The sequence below is a fragment of the Streptopelia decaocto genome, assembly GCF_964273445.1.
Source record: "Streptopelia decaocto genome assembly, chromosome: 3".
NCBI classification, from domain to species: Eukaryota; Metazoa; Chordata; class Aves; order Columbiformes; family Columbidae; genus Streptopelia; species Streptopelia decaocto.
Genome location: NC_138656.1, coordinates 67,860,016 through 67,874,245, shown reverse-complemented (window position 1 = coordinate 67,874,245; position 14,230 = coordinate 67,860,016). Strand labels below are relative to the sequence as shown.

Sequence of the window (14,230 nt, the reverse complement as noted above, 5' to 3'; positions counted from 1 at the left end):
GATGAAGCCAGGCATTAAGAAATTTTGCTCTTAATCCCGGTTGTGCCATGAGCTGTCTATGACTCAGAAAAGCTGCTGATATTCTCCATGACAAACTTCCCATCTCCGTAAAAGATGTTAATATAACGTAACTTGTTCTATGTTAATATTTATAAAACACTCTGAGATTCTAGACAGATGACTGTGCAACAGTGCTAAGTATTTCCAGAGAATAGTGACCATTTGCTAGGTCGGGCTCTGATCTGATGGCATCTGTCACTGAGGAGTTCACACTTTCATCTGAGGTGCTTCAGTCTTGATGTGTTTCCAGCAGAGTCTCTTTTAAATTACCGACTTCTTTTTCTTTTGCAGACAGATCAGTAAGAGTAGAATCTATTTTACACTGACTAAGCCTCCTTTTCCCCTGGGAATATCTAGCTTTAATAGCCTTGTAGCAAATAAATCTGAGAGACCAGTTTCAACAAGGAACAGCAAGTGTGCTCACTAGAAGACAGTCTTGTGGTTATCCTACTTTTTATTATTACTATCCTTACGATTATGAGAAAATATTCTCTTACATGCTATGTGCTGTGCCACCCAAGCAGGAACAGCTACTGCCTTGAGGGATGACAATTGCCTTTGCTTGAACAAGCGTTGACCATTTGAAAATTGGGGGAGAGGCTGTGTTTTGCAGACCTGACGGTGCTGGGCACGGCAGCGTCCAGTGGGCTCCAGCCCAGTCCCCTGGCTGACAGAACATGCAAGGGCTGTGGCCAGAAACTTCAAAGCTGCGTTATATTTCTGTGTGACGCAAATTCCTTAAACAAGAGAAAACCACTTCTGCTTTAAAAAAAGAAAAAAAAAATCATTACTCTGCACATTTATGTGCTTAGGTAATCAAGAAATACCACATTACTGTTCTTTGGACACTGTGAGAAGCTTTACCTCAACAGGGCATGAAACAGGGCCACGCATTATTCACAAGTCTGTCTTTAAAGCCAAATGTGTGAGAAGGGATATAGATGAAAACGTGCCAAAGCTTACGTGCCATTCAGGACGTAAGTGACTGCACAGCTGCCTTGAATGACACCCAAGAAAATCTGTATTGCATGTGTATGTTCATCTCAGTTTACTGTATAGTCGGCTTACTCAGTCCATGGACGACTCTCCCAAATTGCACAGGACGAGGACAGTGCTGTGCGTGGGAGTACTGGGAAGTGAATTTTGCAAACAAACTGAAAACAAGTGAACACATGCTCTTTGTCTTAAGAGCTCCATAAGACATAGACGTCCTTAACTGGAAGTAGATCATGAACCCCACTGGTACCAGTGGGAAATTTTGTAATGGTCAAAGGACTGGAGGGCTTTCTAAATGAAACATTCACTAGGTGAATCTGGTTGCTAAAATATTTTTGGGGAAATATTTGAAGGTGATAAGAGGAAAAAGTTTCTGTATAGAGTTCTGTACTTATGTTCAGTTAATAAATAGAAAACAGTGGACTGAATTCTGTATCAACTGTGAATCTGTGTCAAAGGCTGTAAACACTAAATAATCCAATTTATGGTTCCTTTTGATAAGTCTGTGTAGAAAAGCAACATCAGTACTATGGGCTTTGAACTATTTCACTCATTCAGCCAAGGATTCAGCAGAAAGTGGACAGAAACCCTGTGGAATTCACCCCAAGGTTCAGTCCCAGAGATGCACTTGACAGAGCCTGGGCTCCAGCATTGCAACTGGGGCACAGTGTGAACGTGCCCTTACTGATTGAGCTGTAGCCTGCCACATGAAAAAGAAACAGATTCTGCAGTCCTAGAATTGCCATGCTAAAAGATTGTTTCACAAGACAGTGCCATTTGCTCCGAAAGGCAAAATGTCAATGGATGGCAATACAGGTCCCAGAGAACTCTGGGATCCAAAATATTCAGTTCTGTGGTATAAAGAGTCTGTGTTCCACAATAAAGGTTTTGAATCTAACCATGATCTTCTTACCCATCTCTTAGTCTGTAATCAAGAACAGACTTGCAAATATCTCAGTTCTGACACCCCTGTGCTTTCCTCTTGAACACAGCTTCAGCTGAAGAGTGATTGTGTGTGAAGATATTTGTTCAATCTGAAAAGCTTATTTCCATTGCAACGCAAATGAGTGTGAGACTTTCTGGTAACCTTGTGAAATGGTATAACAGATCATTGCAACATCTGAAGCTTAATATGTTCAGGTAACAGGCTGTGAAATGTGATCATGGAGAAATATTTCCAAACTCTAAAAGACATTTCCAAGGTATTTTTATCAGAACTGATAACAATTCTTTCTAATTCTACACAGTATTGCAGTGAGGACTTGAAATACTTTCCCTTTTCATATGGATAATGCTGTGGCAAAGCCAAGTGTGATGCTTATTATAGCTGCAAAATTATTCTTCCCTTGCTACTAACATACACATTTTAGTTTTGCAAGTGGATTTTAAGAGTGTTGGGCTTCTCACAATCACTGTTTGTTTATTTAAATGGAGAAATACCTCTCAGTCCTTGTTTTAAAAACAGAATGCTTGAAAAACTGCAAAGCCTATACAGGAAGATACATGGAAAAATGCAAGACTGGGCAAGCTGGACCCTGTGATCCTGCCAGCCTTGACATGGAATGATAGCACTGTATTCCAGCATGCTATAATTCAAGAGGTTTTTTTCCTGGCATAATTCTGCTTTCCTAAGGGGCAGCTTTTTCAGCACCACATATATGACATCCCAAATCTCCTCATTGTCTCAGCATCGGCACACACATGGTCATGTTGGTAGTGTTTTGTACTTTGCTGTAGAATAACCAGTGTTTTATGGGGCAGTAGCAGAAGCATTATGTGTACTACTCACTGTCTGTCCCAGTGAAGACTGTGAAACGCTATGGTTTGAGTATCACGATTTTTTCATTCTCGAGAAGAAGAGCCCATGGCCTGTTAAGCGCAAAGCTCCATTTCTCCCTTGCTGTGAAGAGAAAAAGCAACCTTAACACTCAGAGAACGCAAAGGAAAGATTTGTTTCTGCCATACGGCTTGGACAAGTCTAATAACTAAAAAAGTTGTCAAAACTAACAGCCAGTATCAAAGGAAAGGGGGCAAGCTAGGGAAACCAGCTGTCCTGTCTGTAGCCAGATGAAGGAGGATGGAAGGTGTACAGTTGTAGTGTACTAGCTCTTTTTCTCAAACAGGAGGCAGTGTGGTCTGCTACAAACAGCTCCAGAGCAGGAACCAGGACGGTGTATTTGTTTCCCAGCTTCAAAGCGCCCTGCTGAGTATCTTTCTACAAAGATCTTGTCTTAGATCTCTTCTCCGGAGAGTTCTTGGTGAAAAGCAGTAGGTAAGGGCTGTGAAAAACAAGCAGTAATTTCTACGTTGTGTTGTAGAGTGTAACATTCATTATTTCAAGAAGAAACTGTAAAGAGGACCTTTATTTGGGAACCTCTCAATGACCATTACTGGACTGGAATAATTGAAACCCCAATGAGCTTGGTACAACTCAAAATGTGGAACTTCACTGAGAACTATCTAACTATGAATGCTTCAAGAGAAGCTCTTAAGCAGTCCTACAGAGGAGCTAATAACCGATGACATTAACAGGTATAAAATCAATTCCTACTGCAGTTCGGACTCCATGTGTGAGGAGCTTATCACAGGCAGAGAAAGAAATTAATCTCTGTTCTATAGAAAAGGCATTTTTCAAGGGGCGTTTAACGAGGGACTGGTCAGGAGCAAAGTCAAAGGAGTTTCATTCTAACCAAATAGACAGGTTTTAGATCTAAATGTGCTCAAACTGTGCTCAAATTTTAAAATGTGCTCAAAATTTATTGGGAACATTTCTTCTCACTATTGAAGACTGATTCTCTGTACTATGCCATATTTCCTGAAGTTTCCTGGAAAGAGTTTCCTGGAATGTGAGATCATTTCTTCATTTCTCCCATGGGATGTACACAGGCGCACACACACACAAATAATAATAAAAAAATATGTGATGTGTATCTCCTGCAGAAACAATCGCGCTGCTCCTGGTGTGTACTTTCATGTGTGCACGTAAAGGAAATAGACCTAAGTAAGCAGAGCTGTGTTCACAACAAAAAGTAGCGAGGGCTGGAGAGGGTTTCCTCTCCAACGTGGTGGCAAAGAGGGACTGGAGGCAGCAGCTAGGCGGTCTTGCCCCAGCATCCAGGAGGTTCACGCTGATTACCCATTTATCCCTTTCCCTATAGTGAAACTCCCGGTGCACACCAGAGAGCTTAAGTTGTTTCATCTGTCCCAGGCAAGCCCAGATCCGGATAAAGTGCCACCCAGGTGCCCTCAGTGACAGGGAGGGGTGCGGGGTGGCTGCTGACTGCCCCGATATTTGTTTTGTTACATCAGCAAGAGTGGACTTTCACGCCTTCGCTCTCCCCTTTTCCCCGGGCTGGTTTTTGCTGTGCCTTCAGTTCTTTCCCTCCTCCCCCACCTTCCTCCTCTCCATTTGCAGCGCGCCCCTCCTCCTGGGCTGCCACCCCTCCTTCTCCCCTCCTCCTCACAGTCAGAGCCTTGAAAACTTGTTAAAAGCTCTCCCAGTGTTCCAACTTAGAAAAAACTTTTACGAGGTATCAGCAGTTTTCTTTCATTAGTGGGGAAGGAAGGATGAAAAATACAAAACAGGAGTAGACTTTTAAAGTTTAAATAGACAGGTCTCAGTGCCTGAACGTGCTCTTCCATTTTACTTTTAACCCTCCAAAGAAGTATTCTGATCCAGTTTCACTGCTGATCAGCAAGGGTAAGTTGAAAGTTTTCCTTTTTCATCGTTTTCTGTATCACTTTTTCTGAAAACACTTTTCCTCCGAAGAATTTTGTGTTATTGAGCTGATGGTTGAACTTGTTTAAAAACATACATCTATAAAAGTGTAAGTTCTCTTAAAGTGCTCAATTCAATTTTGCAGGAATTCTGTGCTTTCTTTTGTCATATTTCTGTACATTACTTCAACTACCACACGTTTACAACTTCTAACCTTGTTCTACTGAGGGAGAAACTGCGGTGAAGTGGTAACTGCAGGGCTGACTTGCAGACTTGTTGCTAGTGTTTGGGTGGAATCGCTTCTCTGTACTGGTCTCAGCCCAAATGAGCTCTTTTAAAGAAAAAATAGAGGTGCGCTTCGATCTCCTCTGTTGTACCGACATTGCATCAGAAGTTACTCACAGGGAGACCTTGTTCTGAGTTTGTCCCATTTCTGCCCCACACATTTTGCTTTCATATGGAAATCCTGATGGATGCCTAATAGTTTGTGCAGCGCAAGGTTCTTAATTAGGTGCTTTGTTAAATGCTGCAGCTACTGAAGTGGTGACTTTCACGTGGTCTTCCTGATAAGTTTTCCCCTTTTCTTTTAAAATAGATGTGATAAAATCCAGACGTGGGCTATGGATTTTTAACCTGGTTTGTGTATAGTTACTCTGTTTTAGCAACCTCGGCGAGGGATTTTAGAGAAGGAATGTGAGATATCATGATATGCCTTACCACGTTGGCAATGTCTGTGGAAGTCTTGGGTGGATATAAATGAAAGTTGTCTAGGAAGAACTGTTCAAGAATATCTACAATATGTGTCATAATCCTACTATGACACATTCCCTTTATATTACCTTGAAGGCTTAAATACCAACATGCAGAGGAAAAAATGGTTGAGCAGCATCTCTTGGAGAAATAAAAAGCTTTTTACATTGAAAGACTTGGAGTCATTCCTTATAGCAATTGTTTCCTGCTTGCCAGTAGTTAAAGAGCAACACGAGGAGGCAGGAAAAAGCCTTCAGCTGAAAGACGAAGCACAGAGTCTATCTTATCAAGTAACACATTCTCCTCTTAAACAAGAATATTGTGTGCTTACATGTGTCCTCACATTTTGCCTTGAGATAACCAGCAACCCTTGTGAAGTGGCATATTTTGTCTGATAAATTAATTTAGATCTCATATGTGAGATTTATGGCGAAAAGCCCTGGTAACAGCACCAAAAAATGGGCTACAGACCCCTTGTGCCTGACTTCTGTGTGTGTGTTTGCGCGCACACAGGGAGCAAGTTGGAGAACTTGCGTGAAGCTTTCATCCTGCCATTTTTAACATCTGGACAGCACACTACACTGCAGAATTTAAGCCTCTGGTCTTTGGGATGTTTACTGAAGTGTTTCCTTCAAAAACTTCAAAGCCAAACACTGGCACTGACCCATGATACCTAACAAGCATACAAATGGGAGAGGAGCGAGCAGCAGGCTGAATTCAGGAGAGGGAAGGAAGGGACATGGGATTTGATTTGTGACATAAATCTGAATGCGCACACAGCAGCACAAACAGATTCAACACTGTAAAGTTATCTCAGGTCTCATATTATGCAAGCCTGAAAGATTTATTTTATTTGTTGTCTCTGAAATGAACATCAGTTTAGGCTAAGGATTCCTGTGGGCAATAAGGAAGGTTAGATGACATTGAGCAATGTATCTGTTTCATCAGACGCATTGCTCTCTTTCGCCCTGTCTCTGGTATCTCCTCCCCATGTTACCCACCGAATTTATCTCACATAGGGGCAGCTGGTGTGTTACTTATGCCACACGTACGTTTTAGAGATCCAGATTTCAAAATCTGCAAGCAGGAGCATCAGAGGGCCCGAGGCCCCCTCAGGGAATTCAGTGTTTCTTCTTGTAATTCCAAAGTGAGTCAGGAGAGGGTTGGATCCAGGCATTAACACAGAGGGTAGACCTGACTTGTACAACCAGAGAATGTCTAACAAAGTGCCTATGGTTGCTTTGGGTCCTTTTGCAGCTATGCTTTAGAATTAAATTAGTTGGAGAGGGTACAATGCAGGAGGGTCAAAGGCTATGGGGTAGATCCACTAGTGGCTGACCACCAGCAGTACTATCAGACAATGAAAAATGTGCACAGTTGTGACACTTTTAAATTCTAGTTACTTCAACCATTTAGTGTGTAATCTTTGTCCCATGGATGAAATGAACTGAAGCTCATCTGCAGACCTACAAAATGTCTGAAAGACATTTGATTATTTTTGTAAGATTTCAGAAAGCTAGTCTTCCCTATTCCTACTCATCCAAACCCCATCAGTTGTACCTCTCAGTTGTTTTCCCTGCAATGCTGGTTGCTTTTGGGGACTACTCAAGCTGATTGATGTTCAAGGTCCAGAATCTTTTGTTGGTTATTTATATATGTGTGAGCACACAGAAAAAGGCAGGAAAGGTAGGAAACCCAAAACTTTGGCCTGTTTCCCAACTGCTTCAGATGCAAAATCCCATTTTAGATCATGCTCTGAGCCTTACTGCTCTTACATCCACTAGTACGTGACCCTCTAACACCATAGTCAGACCTGGGCATGTTACCACAGCACTGAGTTTGCATTATTCTTCCTGGAAAATATGAACCAGATGACATGATGAATGCCGTCCACAAAAAATAGTTATAGAATTTCTTAATTGTGGCTTACAAATCAAATTTCTTATATATGCGGTCATCTAAAACTCATGCCGATGAATGCTGTCTTATCTCCTGCTGCTCTATGGCTTTTTTTCCTGTCTTTACCCACACACAGTAGGACCTGGAAGAAATCCATCTTTTAAAGCATTTACTAGGCCAGCATTAGTCTGCCTCAGAAGAAGGTTATAATCCTGTAAAGTAATAATCAGTACAAACTCATGAAACACACGTACTCATCATCAGCCGTATCCTTAAGTTCCTGAAGTACTGAAATTGTACCAATCAGTCAGGTCAACCTGTGTCAATCAGTAGACCCGTTTAAAGGTGTTTGGAAGTGTTAAAAGAAGTCCAGAATGCTCAAGAACTATTTTTAAAGGTTATCTTCCATCCATTTTGAACTATTTACAAAGCTAGATTACTTAAATAACTGTTTGATACAAAACCTCTTTGTATACCTAGTAAACAGATATTGTAAAAATGGTATTTCAGTGTCCTGAAAGTAAACAAGTTAGATCTGACGAATGAATGTTCTCCACAACAAATCAAAGTACTGTGTTTCGTAAAGCAATAGAATCCACTTAAGCAAAGGAATTATATATTTGTGCCACCACAAGGTTATCTGATTAACAGCACAATGTTTTGGATTGATGTGGGGTTTTTTATCACTGGCAAAGGCTAGTGTGTAACTGATCTCTTTAAAAAAAGTTGCTTTTCAAAACTACGTATGAGTAATTCAAGCATGGAATGTTTCCTCCTGGAGTTTATATTGCCAGAGGACATAAATGAAACACAGCAATTGTGCATGCTGAAGCAAATTAAAAAATAGGTAGTAAATTCTCAAAATATTGCAGGTGTGGGATTAACTAGGTCAAAACTGAAGTAAATCACATCACATTAATGGACCAGAGTGAGTGTAATTAAAAAACAAACAGCACATAACTGCCCAGGAATAACAGGTCCTCTGTTTTCTTAATCAAACTTTCAATCTGAAATAACATTTAGACAGTGAAAAATACGTGGAGTCTGAGGAAAGTCTGTTAATGCCGTAGTTTCAAATCATCGGAAAGCTGACTAATTAAATCAAGAAGCTGTTACTTGAAAAAGGCTCCTTCTGTCCACTTCCACTTCTAGGACGTGGAGTAAGTAGCTTGCCTTTAAAACAAACTTCACGTGTTGTATAGTTACAGACTGTTCTCTGTTTTAACAATCCCAGCCTGAGGAGGAACGTGGTCACATTTCATTCCAGCTTTTCCAGAGACCTCCGCGCTCGACTCCTTCCCTGCCACCTCCAGCCCATAAAGACAAACTTGCTTTTCCCGGGAAGGATGAAAGCTGGGCATGGCTGAAGGGATGTGTCAGAGATAAACACGCTGGGTACTCCTCCTCCCAGCAGAGGCTTCCAGACTTAAAAGTCTGAAGCAGGCCTAATCCTTTGATGGGGCTTTGCTCATGTGAACAATTAATTGCATGAGGAAGGGTCTGCACGCAGTGGTAGGTGAACTTCAGAGCAAGCTGACTAAGCGGACTCAGGAAATGGCCCTGGGATATTTTGCAGGGGTTCAAAGATAATTGGCATCTTGGAGCTATCGGAGCGAGTACTTTAAACACTTGTCTCCCTTTATTCTCTCAGACTCTTTCCGATGGCAGGAACGGCGTGTTTTTATTTGGCATCTATTGTTATGATTGAGTTTGCCAGGTTTATAATCTTGTGTTTCCAGTGACTCACTGCTTCTTGAAAGAAAATCTCTGTGGTGCTAAAATTTCCTATTTTATGAATTAGCCAAAAAGGACTTTTTCTATAAATGACCTACGTTACGGAATATATCCATGATGCGATGGGGAGGAAATCATTTGGACATTATCAAAACTATTAATACCAGGAAGGGATTACTCAGCATGCACGGAACAAATATCTATACCTAGCAGCATCTACTTTAAAAGGGAAACTTTGTGATTATTTTTCCTTTCAAGTGCCCAATTTCACATGCTTGTTTATGTCAGGCAAGTTAAAAAGCAAGTTCTTGTGTAGAGAGGATTACCATTCTCCAGTTGATAAAAATCCTGTGGTGCACTTTGCTTTTCCTAGGAATCCAGAACATCGAGTAAGCCATTTCATTACTTTTATGTCATCCTGTGTATTTCCAGATATCTGTGCGAAGCTGCCTGTGTCCCAGAAGCGCACACTTTCAAGCTCAAGTCAAGAGACAATTTAAACTTCCAGTGTTCAACACTTTGAATGCAAACTGCATGCCAGGAGTTGCCTTAAAATCAGAAAGAGCTCATGTACCTTTTTTTTTTCTTGCTAAATCTTTTTCCTTTCAAAACAAAGGAATTTAAATATAAAAAGATGCAAATACAAAGCAGAAACTAGAATAAATTAAGCAAGCCACAGATAAACAGGAATCCACTTCATCCAATATGGTAACATGAGCTTAGCTGTGCTTCATGTATTTACTAGTTTTGGTTCCTTCATGAAAGTATAGGTAATGAATTGTAACTTTGATCTTCGTGCTGCAAATACTAATGCAAAAACTTTATTTAGAGAGCAAGTTTTTTCTGAAGCTGAGGATAGTATAAACTTGGCGTGATTAGGAATGATAATCTTAAATGTATTACACATAATATAGTGATATCCAAGAGCTCAGTTTGATGTTGCTGTAGGAAAAGTAGCACACGTTTTGCAATGATAAAATTTTACGTATCCAACCTTAACATTAACTTAGTATAACCTTTTGCTTTCTTATTCTCTTAAAGAGTGAACATAAAAATTACCGTGAATGATCCAGACGGAGAGAAACCTTTCATTTATTCCTAGTATATGCAGGCAGTGCCACTACATACTTCCATACCCTGCTTCAGCCATGTGTCACAGCTCTTTTCGGCCTAAGGCAGGTGTAGACCATTGAACTGAGGCTGCCACTGCCAAGCAAGCTGAGGCAGCCACAGGGGCAGCTGAGGGTTTGTCATGAACTTCGTGAAAACTGGAGTGAAATTTGAAACCTCTTTTTTCATTGAGCTCTGAGACATACATGTTACTTTCTCTTTTTAGTTTCCCTGACTTCTTACTCCACCTGCAGACTAACTAAATCTCTGGTTTCTCTTCAGATTGTGTAAAACGCATGAATTAGAACAAAGCTGACATCACTGCTTGTTAGCACCTATCTGTGATTCAGTGTATCAAAGGTATTAAATCTCTGTCTTAACCATCACTATTTTTTTTCTTTGTGTCTTTCTTTAGCCAGCATCCTGTGAAGATGGGTGATTGGAGTGCCTTGGGAAAACTTCTTGACAAAGTTCAAGCCTATTCTACTGCAGGAGGGAAAGTGTGGCTGTCTGTCCTCTTCATTTTCCGAATCTTGCTATTGGGGACAGCGGTCGAATCTGCTTGGGGAGATGAACAGTCTGCTTTCCGGTGTAATACTCAACAGCCTGGTTGTGAGAACGTCTGCTATGACAAGTCCTTCCCCATTTCCCATGTGCGCTTCTGGGTTCTGCAGATCATATTTGTGTCTGTACCTACCCTTTTGTACCTGGCACATGTGTTCTATGTAATGAGGAAAGAAGAGAAGCTGAACAAAAGAGAAGAAGAGCTCAAGGTGGTCCAAAATGATGGCGTGAATGTGGATATGCACCTCAAGCAAATAGAAATTAAGAAATTCAAGTATGGGATCGAAGAGCATGGCAAAGTGAAGATGCGTGGGGGACTGCTCCGTACTTACATCATCAGCATCCTGTTTAAATCTGTCTTCGAGGTGGCTTTCTTGCTGATACAGTGGTACATTTATGGGTTTAGCCTGAATGCCATCTACACCTGTGAGAGAGATCCATGCCCGCACAGAGTGGACTGTTTCCTCTCCCGTCCAACTGAGAAAACCATCTTCATCCTCTTCATGCTGGTTGTGTCCTTGGTGTCTCTTGCCTTGAACATCATTGAGCTTTTCTACGTGTTCTTCAAGGGTGTCAAGGATCGTGTGAAAGGGAAAACAGACCCCTACTCCCACAGCGGTGCCATGAGCCCTTCCAAGGACTGTGGATCCCCCAAATATGCTTATTACAATGGCTGCTCCTCACCGACCGCCCCCTTGTCTCCCATGTCTCCCCCAGGGTACAAGCTCGTCACTGGAGACAGGAACAATTCCTCCTGTCGTAACTACAATAAGCAAGCCAGCGAGCAAAACTGGGCCAACTACAGTGCGGAGCAGAACAGAATGGGGCAGGCTGGCAGCACTATCTCCAACTCGCACGCTCAGCCCTTCGACTTCTCCGATGAGCACCAGAACACTAAAAAAATGGCGTCGGGACATGAGCTGCAACCCCTCACCATTGTGGACCAGAGGCCTCCCAGCAGAGCCAGCAGCCGAGCCAGCAGCAGGCCTCGACCTGATGACCTGGAGATCTAAGCTTCTAGCTGCAGTACTTGCTCAACTATGAAATGACGTGCATTGGAAGATGCAGTCAGTGCTGATCTTGTTCCAGTGGAGGTGGTACTTAACAGTCTCAAGCAGGAGATTTTAACAATCATAAAAACAAACAAGCGAACAAACTTTTAAAATGCTTGCTGTTCTTTGTGGGGGGATGTGGGGTTGGTGTGGGGTGGTACAGTACACATTGGTATTTAATGTAGCTGGTTTAAAGAATTTAAATACTAAAAAAAAAAAGTGAAAAAAAAAGGAAAAAGGTAGTCAGTACTAAGGTAGGGGGTTGTTTTTCTAGAAAGGCTGTAAATATCTGAGTGTATGTGTGTGCTATCATGTTTGTTTCTAAAGAATCTTCTTTAATACTAAAACCCAATAATAACTGAACTCACATTTGTCAGGGTGAAGTGCTGCCTGAAGATGAAAACATTTTTCCTATTCAACCAGCAAAAAAGGCCAGGATTGCCTCTGATCATTTCCCTGTCAAGAACATTCCATTCTTAGAAAGTGCACTTTGAAGGTAAACTTTCCTATGTGTTCCTCCAGGTTGCTGAAAGGCTCCTGTGAGGACAATCTACAGCCTTTGAATCATTCAGCTGATATTTCAGACATGGCCCACCAAGAAATACTTTGGTCACCTGCTTTTCCAGCCCTTCATGCAGGTAGATTTTGTGATGTGCGTAGGTGGGATGACTTCACACTTGTAGAACCAGCAACCACACTCTCTTGCCCACAGAGATATTTGTGTCCTGCTGCTCACGTACAGTCTAATTAGCGTCACATAAACCCCAGTTTGCTGCCATTAGCAGATTTAAGCATTAAGACAGGCAAGCAACTGCCTTTAGTGAATTTTGTCACACCTTTATGTGTATTAAGGGTGTACATTTGTGTGTGGAGGTAGAGGTAAAGGTATATACAAAACACTCTCAGAGGTATATGTTGAGAAATAAATGCACACTGATTACTTGCAGCTGACACTTTCTCATGGATATTGTGAAGATGTGGGCCACTATGGTGTTTACATTCTCTGATTCCTTCAATGCAAGTGAAGCACATGTCATTATATTTTTTTTAATTCTATATTTTCCATGTATCCTAAATGGATGCTTTTTTTAAAAATAAAAAAATAAAAAAGGCCTAATCCTGGATGTCTTGCTCTGGAAAATCTCTCTTTTATGTCAGTGAGAGTTTTGCCTGAACGAAGGCTACAGGATCACGCCCAAGATGTAGCGAACCATGTTCTTGCTGGCATGAATGATTTTCTTTTGTAGAAGGTAGGGGTGGAAAAGACCCATTAGGTCATCTAGCCAATCTCCCTGATAGGTAATAATGATGCTTGAATGATAGAAGATGTAGTACTGTAAGCAAGCTTTAGTCTTTTATGTGAGAAACTTAGAAGAAATGCTTTGTGCTGGATTAATAATAAGATATGCCTACATGACTTTTGCAGTAACTGGTATTTTTCTTGTTCTAAATAGTCACATTTACTGAACTGTAATGTCCACTCTGAGTTTGACAGGTCTTTCTAGATGGCTCTAGCAACTTTAGTGTTTACACTGAGATTTTGTTTGAAATGCAAGTGAAGTTGAAAAGATTTTTAAAGAGTACAATTCTAGCTAATTTATTTGAAATATATGCTAAAGAAATCTACCAGTTTCTTCAAATGCAAAGCCTCTTAGCTGAAGTCACCGATTGACCAAGGAAATACATAGCTTGGTTTCATTTTGCAGCAACACAATAAATGTTTTCATGTAATACATTATATTAATTTGTTTGACATTCCATGTTAAACTACTGTTGTGTTCAACTTCATTGCATGTATGCAACCATAGTCCGTCAGATCATGTTGTCCGGAGAACATTAGTCAATAAAGTTTTAATTTAGTATAAATATATTTTCTAATTGTCTTTTACTGTTTTATATGTCCATATATATCTTTTGTTTCAGTCTTATAATCCAAACTTCTTTCTTCCCTCTTCATTTTTCCCCAGTCACTCTACATTTTAATAGTACTCTTGATTTAATCCATCTGGATTTGCTTTGAACTGAAATTTCACAGGACCAGATTCAGATACCCTCACAACACTGGAAAAACAGGCATCATGTGTGCCACTCCTGGAACAGAGTGAAGCTCAGCATGAACTACTGTAATTCAAATCTCACCATGAGCCTCAGAAAATAGATGTTTATTTGCAAGCTATTATAGAAAAGATAGCATAACATAATTTTTCAAGCATTTTTTATAAACGGCCTAGATTCAGCATTATGAAATCATTGCCTCTAGTTTACTTTTCCTCATGTAATCAGATTGCTTGACTGACAGTTTTAATTTCTGGAATGAAATCCTCCTTCCTTCAGAGTCAATGGAAGA

General features: G+C 40.8%; 1 protein-coding gene across 1 annotated transcript; it reads left to right on the top strand.

Annotated features, from left to right (window-relative positions):
* The first annotated feature begins 4,550 nt into the window (after window positions 1-4,550).
* On the top strand, window positions 4,551-13,753 carry GJA1 (gap junction protein alpha 1). The gene is made up of 2 exons (XM_082047633.1): window positions 4,551-4,756; window positions 10,683-13,753. Exon 2 carries the CDS (start codon window positions 10,699-10,701, stop codon window positions 11,842-11,844), a length of 1,146 nt encoding a protein of 381 aa, XP_081903759.1. The 5' UTR covers window positions 4,551-4,756; window positions 10,683-10,698; the 3' UTR covers window positions 11,845-13,753.
* The last annotated feature ends 477 nt before the right edge of the window (window positions 13,754-14,230 follow it).